The 19,020-nt window shown below is 36.7% G+C and overlaps 1 protein-coding gene across 1 annotated transcript in view; it reads left to right on the top strand.

The window, feature by feature from the left end:
* The window catches only part of TRDN (triadin), a 110,972-nt gene that overhangs the window by 66,903 nt on the left and 25,049 nt on the right, over positions 1–19,020 (top strand). The window contains exons 8-12 of the mRNA XM_017827409.1: positions 2,230–2,289; positions 3,996–4,055; positions 6,596–6,658; positions 7,704–7,898; positions 12,479–12,538. Of these exons, the coding sequence (XP_017682898.1) occupies positions 2,230–2,289; positions 3,996–4,055; positions 6,596–6,658; positions 7,704–7,898; positions 12,479–12,538 (438 nt within the window). The remainder of the gene's footprint in view (positions 1–2,229; positions 2,290–3,995; positions 4,056–6,595; positions 6,659–7,703; positions 7,899–12,478; positions 12,539–19,020) is intronic.

Here is a 19,020-nt window from a genome sequence, read left to right as displayed (position 1 = left end):
CAAAGATCATTGAGTCCAACCCTTAGCCCTGCACCAGTCACACAATGTGCCTGAGAGTATCATCCAAATGCTTCTTGAACTGTCAGGTTTGGTGCTGTGACCACTTCTCTGTTCCAGTACCCAACCCTCTGGGTGAAGAACCTTTTCTAACATCCAGCCCAGACCTCCCCTGACACAACTTCAGGCCATTCCCTTGGGTCCTGTCACTGGTCACCACAGAGCAGAGATCAGTGCCTAACCCTCCTCTTCCCCCGACAAGGAAGTTGTAACTGCATTGAGGTCTCCCCTCAGTCTCCTCTTCTCCAGGCTGAACAGTCCAAGAGATTTCAGCTATTCCTCATGTGGCTTCCTCTCAAGTCCCTTCACCATCCTCACTGCTCTCCTGTAGATGCTCTCTAATAGCTTAATACCTTTCTTATATTGCAGTGCCCAAAACTACACACAGTATTCAAGGTGAGGCTGCACCAGTGCAGATCAGAGAGGGACAATCCCCTCCCTCGACTGGCTGGTGATGCTTTGTCTGATGCCCCCCAGGACACAGTTGGCCCTCCTGGCTGCCAGGGCACTGCTGTCTCATATTCAACTTGCCATCAACCAGGACCCCCAGGTCCCTTTTCTGTGGCACTGCTTTCTAGCATCTCATTCCCCAGTTTGTATGTACATCCAGGGTTGCCCCATCCCAGGTGCAGAATCCAGCACTTTCCCTTGTTGAAATTCCTATGGTTGGTGATTGTCCAGTCCTCGAATTTGTCAAGGTCTCTCTGCAGGGCCTCCCTGCCTTCAAGAGAGCCAACAGGTACTCCGAGTTCTGTGTCATCTGCCAATTTGCTTAGTATCTCTTCCAGTCCTGCTGACTTAACTTGCCATAATTCCTATTAATATTCTGTTTACCTAATGGCATTTTATCTTAAAGTTAACATATTAGTTTTGTTTAGTGAAATATTGTCATAATTGCTTCTGAAACACTACTGTGTGTAGAGACTCTCTGTATTCACAGCACTAAGAAACATTGCTTTCAGACTGTACATTAAATTTCAAAACAATGACTATGGATATGTGTCTTTCCAAGTCCCATTTCACTGTAGTGTGACAGGGAGACTCCAGAGACTGCATCCCTGTATTTCAGCTACTTATTTTCTGCTCTAAAAACATTCTCTTTTCAAGATATAGATAATGGAGAATGTAAATAGTATTCTATTCTAATTTATAATCAAATTCTGTGATGAAGTTTAGGAGAGTTGTTTAATGACACAGGGAGTAATTAGAAGGGTTCTCAGTCACTTAGAAGTGACTTGGTCAGCTGTGTCAGGAACCCATTTTCATGTATTTCATCACTATATTGCTGAAAAAATGTGAAAGCTGGAATATTCCTTACCATTCTTCTTTTGCTTCCATTTAGATATGGAATTCATGGTACCGTAATGAAAGTTCATTATTTCCTCATGTTTGTCAAAGGGAGTTTTCCTAAGCTTGAATGAAATCTTCACAGGAGTTAAAGCTAGCTTGCAGTTTCACAGCTGACTTTTCTGAAGTGTTCTAAAATCTACATGCTAATTTTTAATTTTCTGGAAAATTATAGTGTAAAATCTTAGCAAAAATGAGTGTAAAATGTGCTCTGAGTGGACAGCATAATGCAGTTTCCACTGTCATAATGTTAGTCTTCACTTTTTTTTGCACATACTGGGTATCTAATTATGGTTCTGAGATCATTATTGCCAGGCACTGATCTCAGCTAGTGTCCATTACTAGCTATCCGTATCCATTACTGGTTATCCATTTCAAGTCATCTGGCAAGTGATAGATGCCTCATTTATGCATGTGATGCTCTTATGCTCCAGGATCCATTCCAGGAATTTTAAAACCTATGTCTGACAGAGTATGGAGTGGACAGGGTGAAGTCCTCTTTCTATTGCAGGCAGCAGCATTTACTGTGAGCTCTGCCTTAGTCCTTAACAGTTTTCTGAAAATCTGTCTTCAGGAATTGACAGACAATTGCAAGAGATGATGCTGCTGTAGTAAACAGCTGAGGCATGTTACCATGGCAGTAACTTGTTAGCCAGAGTTGGCTCTTAACACCCATGAAGCGTGATATATGCTATGCAAATATGCATGGGATAGCTCAGGAGTAACACAGTGTGCCATTTTGTCTCCTAAGGCTTAGGAATTATTTTTGACTCCTAGGTATCTCCCACTTTTTTTTTTTAATATATATAACACTTTCTTTCCTAGTGACACATAAAGACAAACTGGAAAGACAAGAAAAACTTGAAAAAAAGGAAAGGCATGCAGGTAATTATTTAATGTCAGATTTTATTTCACATTTGGAGACACCCCAGAACTAATTCTCTACTCAATTTCCATTTATGTATCCCCTTGATTGGAAAAAAAAGTTATAGAATAATATGAATAAAAATAATGAGATTATATAAAGGTTTGTGGACTTACAGGCTGAGTAGCATTTTGTATTCCTCCTGCATGTTTTTGAGGTTTTTTTCTGAAGGATGGAGATAATATATTTTGTACTCTGGATTAGTATAATCTCATGGTAATCACTGAGTGTTTCCAGCACTCGCAATAAGTATGGTTGCTAAGAGACTATGGTCATCCAAGAAAAAAAACACCTAATAGACTGTAAACAAAGGTAATGAGGCAGGCCATGAGAAAAAAAAAGCATTTTAAATACAATACTGTGTAGGGACATTTCAAAGGCATTGAATAGGTCAGTATTAATTCTTTCAGTATTTACTTGCAATAAAAAATATCTAGCACTGTTTTATCTTCCACAGTTCTTACTTTCTTTTTAAACACCAACACAATGCTCATGCACACATTTTTGTGTTCTTAATATAATCTTATATATCAGAGTCAAACAGGGAGATGAGTGTTTTCACACACATGGCCCCTGTAGGGAATATGAGCACATGCAAATATCAGTTCTGCGTACCTGTGGACAAGTTACTGTGTAAACATTAATCGCAAAAAATTAGCAAATCAGACCCCACATAGGAGAATATTCCAGACTACCCACCACTCTGTGACTACTGTGCAACTCAGGTGTATTTTGAAAACTGAGCCAGAAATCTAGTCACTACATGTAGATAATTTGAATTTGTAAAGCGGAAATTAAAAGCAAACAAAAAGCCCCAAAGAGCATTAGTTATAATGTCATTGCAATTAGATCTGTAATTAATTATAATGTTAATCATTCATAGCTGGAAAAACTGTTAGTTGTTCTGTGGAGTTCAGCAAATCCTTCAGACATTAACCAAAGTTATAAACAAGACATAATAATAATGGCCAGTCTTCGCGAGCGAAGATTTGGGAAAGGTCATTAACCCTTCGAGCCTGCGCAGTGGATTTTTTAGGTGAGACACGGCGTGCACTGAACTGAGCCCACCCTTTAATCCTGAGGTTCAACTGCCGGGGCCAAGCAAACTTGGACAGTGGCAGTGAGGTCCCCAGGACGTAGGTTTGTTTAGAGTGACCTTCTCTTAGATGGATTGCCTTACAGGGCTGACGAGCTCCATCTGCCCGGGGGGCCGGGAATCGAACCCGGGTCGCAGCGGTGACAGTCCTGCACCCTAACCACTAGACCACCAGAGGCCCAAAACAAGACATAACAATAAACTAAAATTAACCAATAAATTACATTATACAAATATATATTAAAGAAAAAAGAACCCCTAAACAACATCCATAAGTATGACTCTTCTTGACTAATTTCTTTCATGGGATTACAGTTGAGCTAGAAAGGCCACTCCTCCCCCAGCCAATGGCAAAGACCTCAGGAATGGTAGAATAATTTTTGAAAGTTCAAATCTTATATTTTGGCATCAATAGCAGACAGCAGCAGCTAAATCAATCTTTCGCATTCTTTGCATGGATAACCCTGGTGCCTAGTTGTGTTTCTTCATCTTTTTTTCTCCTCTTTCTCTCTTAAAATGCAACTTTTCTCTTCCTAAATGGCCATTAAGAATGTTGGTTTTTATTTCTAGCTATTCACAAAGACAAACCTGAAAAGCCAGAAAAACCTGAAAAGAAAACACCTACTAAAGGTAAAGCAGATTGTCTTCAGATATTGTACAATTTTAGATTTTCAATGCTTACGTAGTGTAGGAGAGTGTGAAGATGAGTATTTAAAATATAAATCTCTTTTAGTTCATGTTGTACATTTTTTTGGGTGTTCTTGCTTCTGCTTGAGCAGGTCTTGATCAGCCTCTGAGTGAAGTCTTGCTCAGCGTATATCTCTTGCTTAGCTCTCTTGTTTTGATGGACAGAGTTAATTACAAATCATTCTTATACAGCTAAGGAACTAAGCCTATTACTATTTTTTTGCATTCCTTGATGCCTTTTCCTCAGCAATGGGATTCAGTAATTTGCCTGCAAAGTAGGTTTTCTCTTGTGTATCAGTTTTCAACCTGATGCAGACCTAATGCAAGAGTGTTCACTGTCTCTCAGTCTGGGTCTTCCATCATATCCAAAAATAGATTTTCATTTTCTTGCCTTTATATTTTTCAGTAACATTTTAATTTCAGTACACGATTTGCACTGTCCTCCATGGCAGAAGTGGCTTTGGTTAAGATTTACATATCAACTAATTATCATATACATTCTAAAGCAATATTGTGTGTGTGCAAGAGGTGAATTTCACTATTTTTTTGACTGATAATTCCATCTTTGCTATGATATGGACAGGGGATTTAAAAATCCAATCACCTTGCCCTATTATGCCATTTTTTAAAGATTAACATTTATTGTTGCTTGACATTTGAATGTTTTTCTCTGAGGTTAAATATTTGTCTGAGGCAGACACTTCTTTAATGAAGTTTAGTTTCAGTCTTTGCCTCTTTTTACTTTACTCAGTTAACTCTTGAAAAAACACTATGCAATGTGTCTTAGTATTGGTCTGTTATGACATTCAGATTACTTTCATGATGATGAGATACATAAATTAATTAGGTTTAATTTTAATCTGTTCAGACAGTACTTGACCGTACTCTATGGAGAAAGGTAGAACAGAAGGTAGGAGTGAAGAAAGAGAGAAAGCAGAATGAAGACTTAAAGACTTTAAAAATTTGAAAGGTAGCCATTGTCCAGTTTCTCTTTTAAAGGGATATTTGTTCATTTTTTCTGCTTTCAGTGTATAGTATATAGTGTACAGTGTATAGTGTAGAGTTGGGTTTTTTTCCATAAAACAAAATCACACTGAAGTAATCCAGAGAAAATAAATGCCCAAAGCGTCTGTGTAGATCTGAAAAGCAAATAATTTCCAAGAATCACTGAGATAGCTGATAATGAGCAGCCAGCCTGTTTACCCATTTATCTTCTGCCAGCTAACCAAATAATCACTTAGAGTTTTAATGTGTTTAATAACAGCCATAACTCCAGTTATTGGCTGAAAAATTTTATTAAGACTTTGGACACTTTGTAGCTGAGGAGTTTTACTGCTGCAATCTGACATACAGTCATGCTGCCCTCAGTTGGGTAGTTTCCCTGCTGTGTGAGTCCCTACAGGTGGACTCAGGGCACCAGGGAGGTCGTTCTCAGTGTACTCAAAGGTGCATTTCTTCTAGCAATGTGCTACTGAGTTATCTATTGCCAGGCTCACCTTTCTTTTCTCAGGGGTCTGCTCTAAACTAGATCAGCCACCAGCAGTGCTGAGGGGCTATTTCAACCACTTGCAGTCCCTAAGAAATGAGGATATTCAAGTCAGGCCAACCTCAGGGAATGGGTATCCTGAAAATTGGCTGCTTCCCCCACATTCAGCAGATTTTCTCTATTCTTAATAAAAAGACTAAAGGTAATTCTTCAGCCTGCATTAAAGGCTCCAGAAAGCCTCAGCGATATGAATGTTATTTAAACACATCATCTGAGAAACAGCTATCTTAAAAAAAACCCAAACCAAGTCTAAACATCAGTCGTAACTCATACAGGCAGCAATTCCAGGATGGAGTTCAATTAGAGAGGATGTTGTTATTATGTAGTTGTCGGTTGAAACAAGTATAATTAACTCTCAAGGCTGTTTTGTTCTGGCAATCTGTCTGGATGGTGACCAAGAGGGGTAAGATAGAAGTCTCTGCATAAAATTTTGTCAGCCTTTCTGCGACATAACAGTGTGTGTTTACACAGTGTATCCTGTGCAGACATGAACTCACTCAAGCTGGGCTCTGAAGTGAGTGCCAGACTTGTGGCTGTGTTTGTGCAACAATGAGCCCAAGCTAAGAAAACCACCTTTCTGTAAGACAAATGTAGCCACATGGCTTCTTTTTGGCTGGAGTACAAGAAGATCAAGTCCGTGTATTCTCGGAACTTGAGACGAGCAAATTTGTATCTTCTGAAATATACGGTATAAACGTTCCCAATGAAGCTTGAGATCTGTGTGACTCATTTGTCTTCTGGTTAGAGACTCTCAAGAGATATTTTGAAGCTTTTTACCCCACTATGTGGACCTGAGAAAAAGAGGTGAGAATTTTGAAAACTGAAAAGCAGGAATTATAAGGAAATGTGAAATTTCCAGGGATATTGTTGTGATTTTGCAATATTTTCTCATTCTTTGTGAGTTTTTTCCCTAACATACAACTGTTCTCATTTCTAGTAACTCAAAAAGACAAACCCGAAAGACATGAAAAAGCTGAAAAGAAACCTCCTCCTCCTAAAGGTATTTATTTATCCATATTTTTAAACCGAATTTACATTAAAATGCATAAACTTTATTTTATTCAACCAGAGATTTTTAATATGCAGGAAAAAACAGCTACATGAAACTAAAATGAAATTAATATATAATTAGATTTAAAATGTCTCTAGAACATCCAGGGATTAATTCTATGCTTGATCCCCTTTAAAATCTGTTAAAATTTCAAAGATGAGAATTAAAAATATGGATCACCATTTCCCCGAAAAACAACTAGGCCTATCTGTAAGTGATCTGACATATATTTTCACTATAACTAGTTAAGGAAATTAATTCTTCACTAGCCAGCAATACCTGTTTGTGCTGTGGCTTTGTTTGGAAGGAGAAATGCTCTTGTCCAAATATCTACATTCTGATCTATAATACTTAGATCTATTCTGTTAACATATTGATAAAATCAGTCTAGTCAGCCCAGTGGCTTAATAGAAATAGAAGTCTAGAGCCTTACAGAAAACATAGGTTTGGTCACACACAAGTTTTGCCTCAAAGATGAAGACATTTAGAGCTATGAAGAAAATAGAAATATGAACTTCTTGGACAAAGACGGAGAATCAGTGCATGAAAGTAACCCTTAAAAATAGCCACACACTAACTACTTTTCCAGTTTACAACAGAGTTTAACTCTGATCTCTGAATTTTAAATTTACTCAGATTTTGCCTGGAAGTACCTTCTGTATTTGTTTGCTTAATGACCAACATTTGTCTCCCTAGTTTATACCATAATAACTATCATACTGTCATTAGAAACACTTGATATTATTTGCCATAGCCTATTTCATTTAGTATCAGTCAAGTACTTGGTGAAGGACTGAAGTTAAAACCTGTTTGTATCTCATATTTCTGCTTAAGTTTGTCCAGTTTGAGGGGATTATAGTTTTCATCAGATCTGATCAAGGTGTTAATAATGAAGAAATGCTGATTAGTAATAGCACAGTATAAAATAAATGACACTGAGTATTATTTTGGGGGGAAAGAATGACACTGAAAGCTTTTTCTTTATTACCTGCAGAGGAGAAGAAAGTAAAGAGCACTAAAGTGGAAGCAAAACTTAAAAAGGAAGTGAAGGATGGAAAAGGAGAAACAAAGGCGGCCGAGAAGGTCAAGCAGGCAGAGATTAAACCAACAGAAACTGGGCTAATAAAGGCCAAAACGAAAGTTAAGGAAGAGAAAGGTCTTCAGACTGTAACTAAATCGGACAAGAAAGGTAAACAAAATGAGGAGGAAACAGATGAAGATCTTAAAAAGGTAGTAGGGAAGAAGGAGAGAGAACAGAGTTAAAGCTGTCAAGGACCAAAGTCTGCCCATGAAAAACAAAAGTGCAGTACAAATAAATTCCAAATGAATCCCACGCTGCTAGGAGGAGACTACTGAAAATAAAATAAGTTTAGACATAACAAAAAGATTCTAACAGTTTGTCATGGCTAAAGATTCATTTTAATTTAAATCCTTCTTTACCAAGGACCAATTTCTCTTCAGATAGGTCTAAGACTTCATGGATTTGCTCAGTAGCATTTTATATAATGGATTGCTAGCAGAGTTATTTTGGAAAATACAAACCATTCAATGACCTGTTAGGAATTTTGGTTTGTTTCTACATCTGCACATGTCCTTTGTAATGATAAAGGAAGTAGCAACAGAGAAAAGGGAATATAATAATTTAGCTAACATCATATTGTATGATGCACTGTCAGGTTGTCAGGTAATGTATAACACAGTGTCGTACCTGCCTGATGTAATTTAATGTGAAAGCTTTTAAACTTCTCCTAAAAAGAAAGAAATGCTATTACTTTGGTAAAAGGAATAAATTAAGTGATAAAGCAAGGAATCAACATGTATCAACACTACATAGTTAACAAAGGTGTTAACAATATGCTCCCCTTTTTCAGAGCACGTCTGGGTTCTTCTACTCCCAGGTTGCACTGATTGATTCTCTGATTTCCCTGTGGCCCTTTCATGGCATTAGGTACAATTTTGTATAAATGCAGGCAGCAGGACCTGGTTTTCTGTATAAACTGCCACACTGCAGCCACGGGATTTCTTTTACGTTGATAGGGGCAGCTCAGTGTTGCATGACACATCTATCTGATCATTTCACCACAGATAAAGCTGTGCCTGAGCATCAGTGAAGCCACCCCTTACTGGATATCTGAATCTGCCTGGGCAGATTCTCTCAGAATTTCATAACCATCAGCTCTGGACCCCTTGGGAGTTGCCTAAATTATATGTTTCCGGAAAACTGAGAGACATAGCCCACTTTCTGATATGCACAGGGTACTGAACTAGCATTTTTTCACAGTGTTCTAGATAATTTTGTCTTTTGTTTGAAATATTCAGACCTCTGAGGCATGAAATCACAGCAGCATTTATCACACTGATTGCTGTGATCAAAGAGAAAATTCAGCAAATTCTTCAGTTCCCATGGGAGATGCAAATCTCTTTCAATTTTTGTTTGCTGTGGCAGAGTTTCAGTGCACATGGGATCCAGTCCATACTGTTCGGGATAAAGCTCTCAAAAAGAAATGGTGTACACATGAGGCACTTTACTCCCAGCAAAATATTTTAAGTAAGTAGGGATCGAAGATTACAGAGATCAAGAGTAGTGGTGGTTTTTTGTTTGTTGGTTTGGTTTTTGTGGGCTTTGCACCACACGCCTTCATCATTTTTAGCTGATAAATATTAGCAAAATGATCCATCTTGGCATCAGACATTAACAAATCCCTTTGTAAGTCTGCTTTGGAATGTGACCCCAGTGACTCTGCACAGAATTCTATTAGGTGAAAGTGAGAAGGAGCAGGTGGAGTGGTGGAAGGAAGGAGCCTCTTCAACTGCCCTTATCACTGGAGATGGGGCTACACACATGCAGTGAAAGCTGCCTTTTCTACTGTCGTCCTTCCCTTTTCCACCATAAGCCACTGCTGCCCAGCTGAATACTCTCAGAAAATTCATTTCTATGTTTCAGTCCCACTGTGATCCAAGGCGAACATAATTTTAAATTCAATGCAGTTTTACCAAGATTTCATGATCCTGCAATCTTTACTTTTACTTGGTCAAGGGAGTAGTTCTGCTGGCTTATCTGAAACAAAATAAAAAATATAGCACTGATCACAGAAAGTTGTTATGATTTCCCTGCTGTTGCATCATTTCTTACTCAAACTAAAATTAAAAAAAGATAGGTTATCTCCCTGAGTAAATCACATGAAGTTCAAGAACAAAAATATCTTTGAGTACTTTTATCATTAAGAATCTAGTCCCAAACTTTGACATGATTTATTAGCACTTAGATGAATATTCGGGCCACCATTACAGAGTTGTAAGGTGAAAATTATAGTGTGAAAGTCTCCTTTTTAATAAGGGTGTTTAAATTAAAAGGGATTTTTAGCCATGAAGAGACATATGAAAAATCATATTAATTTAAAATTTCTTAGATTTCAATTTTTGCTGATTGATAGCATTCTCATGAACTTAAATGGGATGTTATAGAGCACCTTGCTAATTCATATACAGTAGAAATTGTATTTTTGTTATTCAGTTTTACATTATGTCTTCAATTTGTTTTATAAATCCCAGTTCTTAGGGGTTGAGTTGCTAAAGAAATCCTATGTGGAGAAAATGAATATAAAATCTTTGTTCTCAGGTACAATCAAGATTAAGGCTTTTTTTTTTTTTTAAGTTTATTCAAATTACATTTATGAAAAAAAATATAATAAACAAACAAACAAAAAAGAAACTGAAAAGCCCCCCAAAAGAAAAACAAACTAAAAATAAACAATGAAACCCCGCACACGCATAACGAATAACACAGTCTGTTTTATTCCTGGACTATGTTACTATGTTGAAAGAATGGAATATTTTAATATCAATGAAATTGTGTGATTCTAGGCCCTCAGGCTATGTTTATATCACAACTTATATGGAAGCAACACATGCTTGCACTCTCTCCTGTGATTGTCCATATAGCTTATTGTCCCCTGCCATAGTTTTGTACCATGCCATCCAGCAGACTTTTGTACAGACATTTTGCCCCAAAATGGTCCAGGGGATCTTCTCAACAGGCAGCATGGATAAAGGCAGCTTGTTTTGGCAAAAAAGAGAGGTAAGGAAAACATCTTTTTGAAAAAGAACTGTGCCCTGTCATCAGCTCTGTGGGCTGAAGAGTTGGCATTGCTACATTTTATTTACTAATACTCAGTGAGGTCTGAGTTGCAACTGCGCAACTGCTGACTTCAGTGGCTTTAGGTGGGTTTAAGAACACAGATCTGTATATACTTGTTTTCTCACACATATGCTGCTACTTTATTTTTTTTTAATTATCATATAGACCTAGTTCAGACATTACAGCCTTAAGGATGTAATCCAAAGTTGAAGCCAGGCAAAAAATGATAAATTAGAATTCCTAAATATGAAAATAAAAATTATGAATAGTCATTAGAACAAAAACAATGTTTACAGCAAACAGCTCTGTGTACATTCTGAAAATTTTGCCCAAGGCTCTACATTATTGACTAGTACTACCCTTGTCATCTCACTAACACACACATCCAAGGACTTCTATGACAGTCAACCTAACACAGCAGCAACTACATAAATGTCTCAACATCAAATTATACTGATGCTTCAGCGAATTATGTATGAAAGCAAATATTATAATGAGTGTCACATACTTGGGAATGGCATTTTGCATTTAGATATAACTCCAATGCCATTTTTAAAACTTAAATTATTTCAAAGTCTGCATAATTTTATTTTGAAATTGGCAAAGCAAAAGCAAGTGACTTTGTACATGAGTAGGACAGAGATACAACAGGCAGTGGAGACAGGAAGAGTTGTAACTTCTATAGCGTAGGAACTGTGCTAGAAGAGTGTAGAACAGATGGATGGATATGCTTCACTCACGGACAGTTGGCAACTAACTTAGCTAACCACAGCTGGCATTTAGTCATCAACATTAATTTTCAAAGCTACTGGCCCTTATAGTCCACTGGGTACTCAGTTACAACTGATAACTTTTCTTCAACATTCTTAATGTTAGAAATTTTTATTAAAGTCACCAACTTGCCTATGTATAGGAGAAATCAGTAGACTACCAACATTTTTAGAATCTGAGTTTCATTTAGATTCCGAAGCCTAATTTCTGAATAGTTTAGTTTTAATATATATATAATATATATACAGATTTAATATATACATATATATGTTTGTAAAGATTGGTGTTTAGAAGATAATTCTGTAGTGAAACAGTAAAATTCTGTGAAAAGTCTCATTGCTATTGGAGTGTAAGTACACGGAGTTCTCTTTATATTCCCGTTCACTAAGCATGCACATTTATTATACTTTTAAAACTATATTAACAAAATACCACAATACAAAACTTTTTTAAAATTTTCTGTCACCTGTCTCTGAAATTAATCTTTAAGCATAAAGAAAAGTCTTTGAGCCCTGTGTCCAGACAGCAATTTGCGCACTAATTGTGCATGGGGTTAAGATATATGCCAAAACCAAAGTTGTGCACTGCTAGCCCAGAAGAAGAGCTGTTAGCTCTGGCATACTGGAAGTTCTGCAGTTCTTGGTAGGGGTTTTGAATTAGATCTGGACAACAATTGTTGCTTTCGGAACACATGAATTAATTGAAGGTCAGGAAAAAAACACAAACATATGTGTAAGACTACTTATAAAAAGACTACTGAAATGTCTTTGCACTACCAAGTTTTATCTTCACTGTTAAATACAAATGACATGTTAAATTTACTTTCTTCATTACTCTTTTCTTCCTTTTTGCTCTGTTAGATCAATATGCGTTCTGTCGCTATGTGATTGACATGTTTGCGCAAGGGGATTTTTATCCAGGTACTTTCCTATATCATTGGACTCTGTTCTAATATTCTTCTGTTTCCCTGAGAGTTTTTGCTCCTTTATGTATTAAAAGTGCGATTTGTGTTATTGGGAGGTCTCTTAAGAGCAACAGAGTGTGCAAATAGTTTTAATAAAGCATAAGAGCTAATGGCTGTTTTCTTAAAGCTTTTAATTTTCTGCCTACAATGCATGAATTAAAATCAAGATTATGTTAAAAATAGAGTCAAAGAAAGGCTGTAGAAATTGTTAAAATTTTCCATGCTTTTTTTGGATGAGATGCAAAAGGAAGAAGCTTATTGTTAATAGCTTATTATTTGTTGGGGATTTTCCCCCACAAATAACAAGGCTTAAGCCCAAAATGTTTCAAAAATGAAAGTCATTTTTGTTCTTAGTACATAAAATACCTTAGCTGATCTATTACGTCTGTGCTTTATATTCTCTCTTCCCACATCTCCATGCTAATCTATTCTAACACAGACAATTCCTCACCAAAAAAGAAGATGGAGCTACTGATGATGACTTAGCATCATCTCACATTATTAAGTCACTCTACCCTGACCTTAGTTAATAGGTATTCTTCCTGCTGAAATCTAGCATAAGAGGACTTACTATAGAGAGGACATAATCCTGAGAATGAAAAGCAATAATATTCATGAGAAGAGTCAAGGAGAGAATATTTAAGGATATACTAAGCCTTACAAACTTTGTTTAGTCAGTTATTTGCTCAACAAGCTCTCCACTAGTATACTTCTGAATTGGATGGGTTTTCTTATCTCTGTCTTGTGGCTTACATCCTTTCTTGACATGCCCAGGTTCAGAAAGAGCTGGGAAGTCCTAAGGATGTAGCTGAGACACAAAGACTCTCACAAAGAGGAGAAGGACACAGATTTTTGTGGAGGGAAAATGAAAATCTTGGGATTCTGTAGGGAAAGGGTTTGTGAAGCCTGTTCTCAAAGAGTGACATGGAAAGGTAGGGGGTTCCATTACAAGGGAACAAAATATTGTACCCCCTCTATGACTTTTAAAGACAGCTGGTTATAAATGGAGGAACTGTTTTAGGCTCATAGGGGGAGAAAGATTAACAAAACCTTCTAGAGACCTTCAAGTATGCTTTAATTTACAAAGTAACTGCCTGTACCAGTGTGAATGACCTAGTTTCTGCCTTTACACAGCTGTACCATCAACAAATCACAGGACAAATACTTGCATGGAGATCTTCAAGATCTTTCTTACAGTTCTTCTGACATTTACAAGCAGCCGTGACACATGTCAAAGCCCCTTTTTTCCAGATGTCTCCCTGTCCTGTTTGACACTCTCTGAAGGCAGAGTAGACATGCTGTGGGAAGGGAAGGTTTAGGTTCTTTTCAGTTTTGTCCGTTCCAACTACAAGGAAACTGGGAAAACCATGAAGGGGAGCAGCAAGGTAGAGAGGGAATTCCGTAGTGACTTGAATTTAAGAAGATAAAAAACTCTTGCTCTCCAATTTTTTGTCTTATGTCATACCAGTGTGCTATGACTAAGTTGTGCTAAGAAACCACAGGTTAAACAGCTGAAAGACATTCAATGGCCATTGGGTGGTCAGATGGCCTTACAGGTGACTGAATAACTAGGGTGACAGCTCTAGGCCCCAAAAAGTGAAAAAAAGTCATAAAGCATCTTAAATAATCTGCTTTGTAGATTTGCAGGTGAAATGGAAAAGGACAGCCCCTTAACATTTCCTAAACATCTCCTAAAGTTCACCTGTGGCTTCACCTGTAAAGCAACTGCTATCTGACCTGTTAAATCAGAAATACTGTGGGTGGTTGTTGTGGTGAAGCCAGACACGTTTTTGTGGGAGGTAAAAAAAACCAAAAACCAAAAAACATTGCCTTCAAATGTTTATTAATTGCCAACAAGCTTTAGTTGACCCACTAGCTGTAAAAGCAATGCTGAAGCATCCACACTGTGTTTCTGAGAAGCAAGGTAAAGGTCAGGTATGCTCAGCCTTGATTTATAGAAATCATTGAGGCGAGTGCCACCAAACATTGCTCAGTTAGTGTTTGTTGCTGTCTTTCTCAGGCAACCTGCTCATTTCACCCTGTCTTTTTGTGAACTGAAGTATTACTATAATTCATTCTATTGAATGTGGGGAAAACACCCTTTAATGAACCTAATATCCAACTAGCTTGGAAATCTGGTATATTTTATCCGTTTATCAGTCTATATATTTAATGATAAACAACTTTGTCCAAACAAAGAGATCTGAGTGCAAATCAGCTGAGGAATTTAATTACAGTCAGTTTGACACTGTAATACTTTTAAAACAGGAATTATTTATACAAATCTCAATAGTGCCATTTGTGAAGGAGAAAAAAACCACAATTTTCGTCATTGAAAATTCCTTCACACAAGTATATTGGCTTTCTGTAGGATTGTTTGTGTCAAACATGCATTTCTGTCTTCTTGAGTTTATAAGACCAGTCACCCACTTATTAGACTCCTTAAGCAAAATACATGAATGTATAATCTCAATGATAGCAATTCAGTATTTATTCTTTGATAGTATTTTTGCAATATTGCTATTAATAATAAAATTTGTATTAGTTACTTCTTACGTTAGATTATTTTAGGTTTATATTAATTTTAAGAAGGAATTTGGAATTGGTCACTTTGGATGGCATTTTATAATCCTCAAATAATTAAAATTAAAAGTAAAACTCAGATTCTTACGTTTCATTAATTAAATACACTTTTCAAAACATATAACTTAATACATTGTTACATGAACAACCTCTTGGAGGTCAGTTAATGCTCTTCTGTTAATTTTAACAAATGAAGCTGAAATGTTCTTCACTTACGCAAAGTTTTGTCATGATACTGAAGTCTTAGCTATAAAAAATGAATGAAATATACACAGGGAATTCATAGGAAGCCAAATAAGGAAAAATTCTTGCTAAGCTGCTTCATGTAGCTTTAGCTGTTTTTCTTGTTTCTCTAGCTAGTATTTGTCTCTGGTACTGACCAATTGCATGCAGATCCTCCTAAAAATCACAATAATTGTATCAATATTAACTAACTTCTAAGACTACTATTTTACTTTTTACAAAAGAGAAGTATCTGAGGTTCTCAGCCCTTTGCAATAGATAACAGCAGAGTTTTAGCCATAAAGTAAATTTTTTTCTAAACTAGAAGTCTGTCTCATGAATATTATGACTTCAACAGTGACCAGTTGGAGTCTACTGAGACATTTATAGGTAGCCCACTTGAGGTTTACTGTATACATTATAAAAAATTGCCTTCTGAATTTATCTGTTGAGAAATGGAGCTTGAGAATTTCTTTTACTTTCTGTCTAACATGCTTGTGATAAGTGATAGTTTCTCAGAGGGATTGCTGAACCACCTTTCCTCAAAAGCATAAATTTTTTGATCTTATTTGTCGCTGGACTACTGTTTCTCAACCAGGTATGGGGAGTACTGTCACAGAATTAACAAATCTCTCTGTCCAAATGGCTTTGTACTCCTGGCTGCCTGTAAATGAAGAATTAATATACACTTCCAGGGTTAATTTCCCAAGTTTTACTTATAAAACTTAAAAACCAAAGGTGGCAAGTTTGTTTATTAAGAACTTTGGTACCTCTATTCTCCTACTGGCACTTCTGATGTCCAAGATGGCCTTTCTGATACAGAAGGCAACTGACTTATACAGTTTCGTGTAATTGATAATTTGTTTGATATTCCTGTATTTTGTTCTGAGTAGAATTTCTAATGTTTTTATTCATAGTTTTATTTTTTATTGGTAGGAGAAAAGGTTCTATTTTATTAGAAAATTTGAAATTTAATTTTGTAACTATTTTTGGCCTTAGAGAGTTTGAAATTCTCACCCACATGGATGGATTTCGGGGACGCTAATTGGTCACTCTTTTAGCATGGAGCACATGATTCTCTAAGTTAACTGGGTCTACTCTATTTTATTCCTCCTGAGCCATACACCTGTTTTCCCACTCACTCCCTGCTTTCCCTGCAATGTTTGCCAGCTTGCTTTATGTTAGCACATCCTGAACTACTCTGGCAGATCAAGGAGCTGTTCTGATGAAATGCCTTTTTTGGTTTGCAGCTACATAAAGTGGATTCTTGTGTGTTTCTCTTTTTGCATGCCACCTTAGCATGGGGCTGTGCATGCTGCATACTGCTGAATTAAGAGTGATAAGTATCTCTTGGGTATTTCTTCATAACATGGCACCTTTTCTTTCCACAGGCACACTCTCTACTCATGGTCTGGTTTTGTTTTCATTTTAATCACTTAGAAGTTATTTTGTGTGCATAGTTTTATGGTGTTCTAGTTTCAGTTAAACCACTTGCATTTCACAGTACTCTGGACTCACTGCTGGATGATCTTCAGTTGCCTAGCTGGCAACAAAGACAGTGGGAGAACAGATGTGATATTATTCACAGTTTAGACCTTCTAAAATCTTTGCATGGAAGTACCCAATTACTCTGTGGAGCTTACACCACTACATACCTCTTTCTGATAACAGCTAGACTACAAAGGAATGTGGCCATATCTTTTCCTTTCATCAATTTACCCTGATATTTTTATTGTGTATTTCCATGTCAGGGAAACTGATGTAGATGATATTGCTAATCTTATACTGTTGAAAAAATATTTACCTTGGAGAAAATCATCAGGATTTCTGGCATGTGTACATCACAAGAGTGTATCATATAGGGTAAAAGAGTCATCCCACCTTCTCATTAAAAAATCATTGAAGCCTTACCTTTTGCACATATGCTTATGAAAAAACAAAAAGGAAGAAAACCTGACAAACATGGAGAGTCAAGAAATTCAGGCAAATTGTAATGAGTGACCATAGGGAATCTTAGAGATTACTTTGTCCCAGAAAGAAGTGGTAGATTGAATATCCTTCACGTCTACAATCTTCTTCCAAGGCGTACCTCTTCTCTGTTGCCAAGAAGTATTCAGTCAAAAGAGAGGTATTATTGTTATTACAAAATGTGGTAAGAGAATTTCAAGACTGTCAGTATGATACTTGCCATATAATATAAAACAAATTGAGATACTGGTATATTAATATTGAAAGATCATGAAGTATACTGCAAAAAACCCCTAGAGCAATAAGTACCTAATTTTGAAAGTAAAAATGCCTGTGTTTGCTGTGGGTGGGCTGTAGCACTGGAGTTAAATACTTGCCCTGTGCTGTTCAGATAGTAAAACACTTTAGGCTCTTGAACTATTTTTAAGTGTCACTCCTATTCGATTAAAGACTAGAATGTGTTGTGGATGTCTCAATGACAAGGTGTAACTTTTCACCTCATTACATCACATTTACATGGAAACAACTTTGATACCAGTGTACTTTCTCTGGGCATATATTTGATGCAGTGCAAATAGAAAAGAAAGAAAAATCAATTGTAATAAATAAGAAAGTAGTATGTTATCAGTTTCTTGTTTGGAGAAATTCAGCAGGAAAATTATGGGCTGAGTTATAGGCTTTAACATTTGAGAAAAAATGCCAAAGAATAGGATTTGTTTTCTATGGTGACATGCTTTCTGATGCTAACTACTCAATAGCCCTCTCCCCCTTGGTAGAAAACAAACAAGCCAGATATTTGTTTTAGTGAAATACTAAAGAAAGAGTAAGGGAGCTGTGATACTTTTCCGGTTTTATTTTCTAAATATTTACTTTTTTACTGCCTTCTGAGGGCAGTACTGTACCCCAAAATTTGAAGAGATTCATCTGGATTCATCTTCAGAGTTGACAGTTAATTATCCGACAGTTTATCAAAAAGCAGTTCATATGATGAAACACTTATTGACACATTTTTTTTCTGCTGATGACATAAATGGAAATGATTGAATGACAGAGGAGTTTACTCCTGTAGTAATCTGGGAGAGTTTTGAATACTGTTCGATCAGTCTGAAAGGAAAGAATTAATGAAGAGTGATTTTAAATACATGTATGAGAAACTGAAAATTAAGTTCTAATTGTTGAAAAATGTATAACTATTTTATTAATGTTCAATTCTTGCAATAACTTTATCTGCCATTTGGAGTCTAAATACTGCTTCTTTAAATTTCTGTTCAGCTATGAGAAACAATGAGAAGATATCCACTGATCTTCATTTGAACAAGGTTCTTCTCTTTGACCCCACTCTCACCCCAAAAACTGTCTCTTTGGTCAAACTCTGGAATGATATTGATCTCTCAATTGGAATGTTATCAGCATATAGTCCTGACACCATCCCACAGAAGCAAAATAGCTATCCATTATTACCTGCTTATGTCATCCTACTGTGAGCCAGAGCCGGATGCTGGCACACAAAGCTGCATCTGTCAACACTCTTGTGACACTTTATTGTAACTTTGCCAAAAAAATTTCAAATGACTGACTCTCTCAGAAGCAGCTACAAAAGGAATGTGTGGTATTTTGCTTCTGTAGAGAGGAATGGATCTCTTTCTTTGATAGTTCACTGTAAGG

This window comes from Lepidothrix coronata, unplaced genomic scaffold (assembly GCF_001604755.1).
Source record: "Lepidothrix coronata isolate B3197 unplaced genomic scaffold, Lepidothrix_coronata-1.0 Scaffold5, whole genome shotgun sequence".
Lineage (NCBI taxonomy): Eukaryota > Metazoa > Chordata > Aves > Passeriformes > Pipridae > Lepidothrix > Lepidothrix coronata.
Note: the sequence above shows the minus strand (reverse complement) of the source record. Positions and strands in the feature narration are given on the sequence as shown.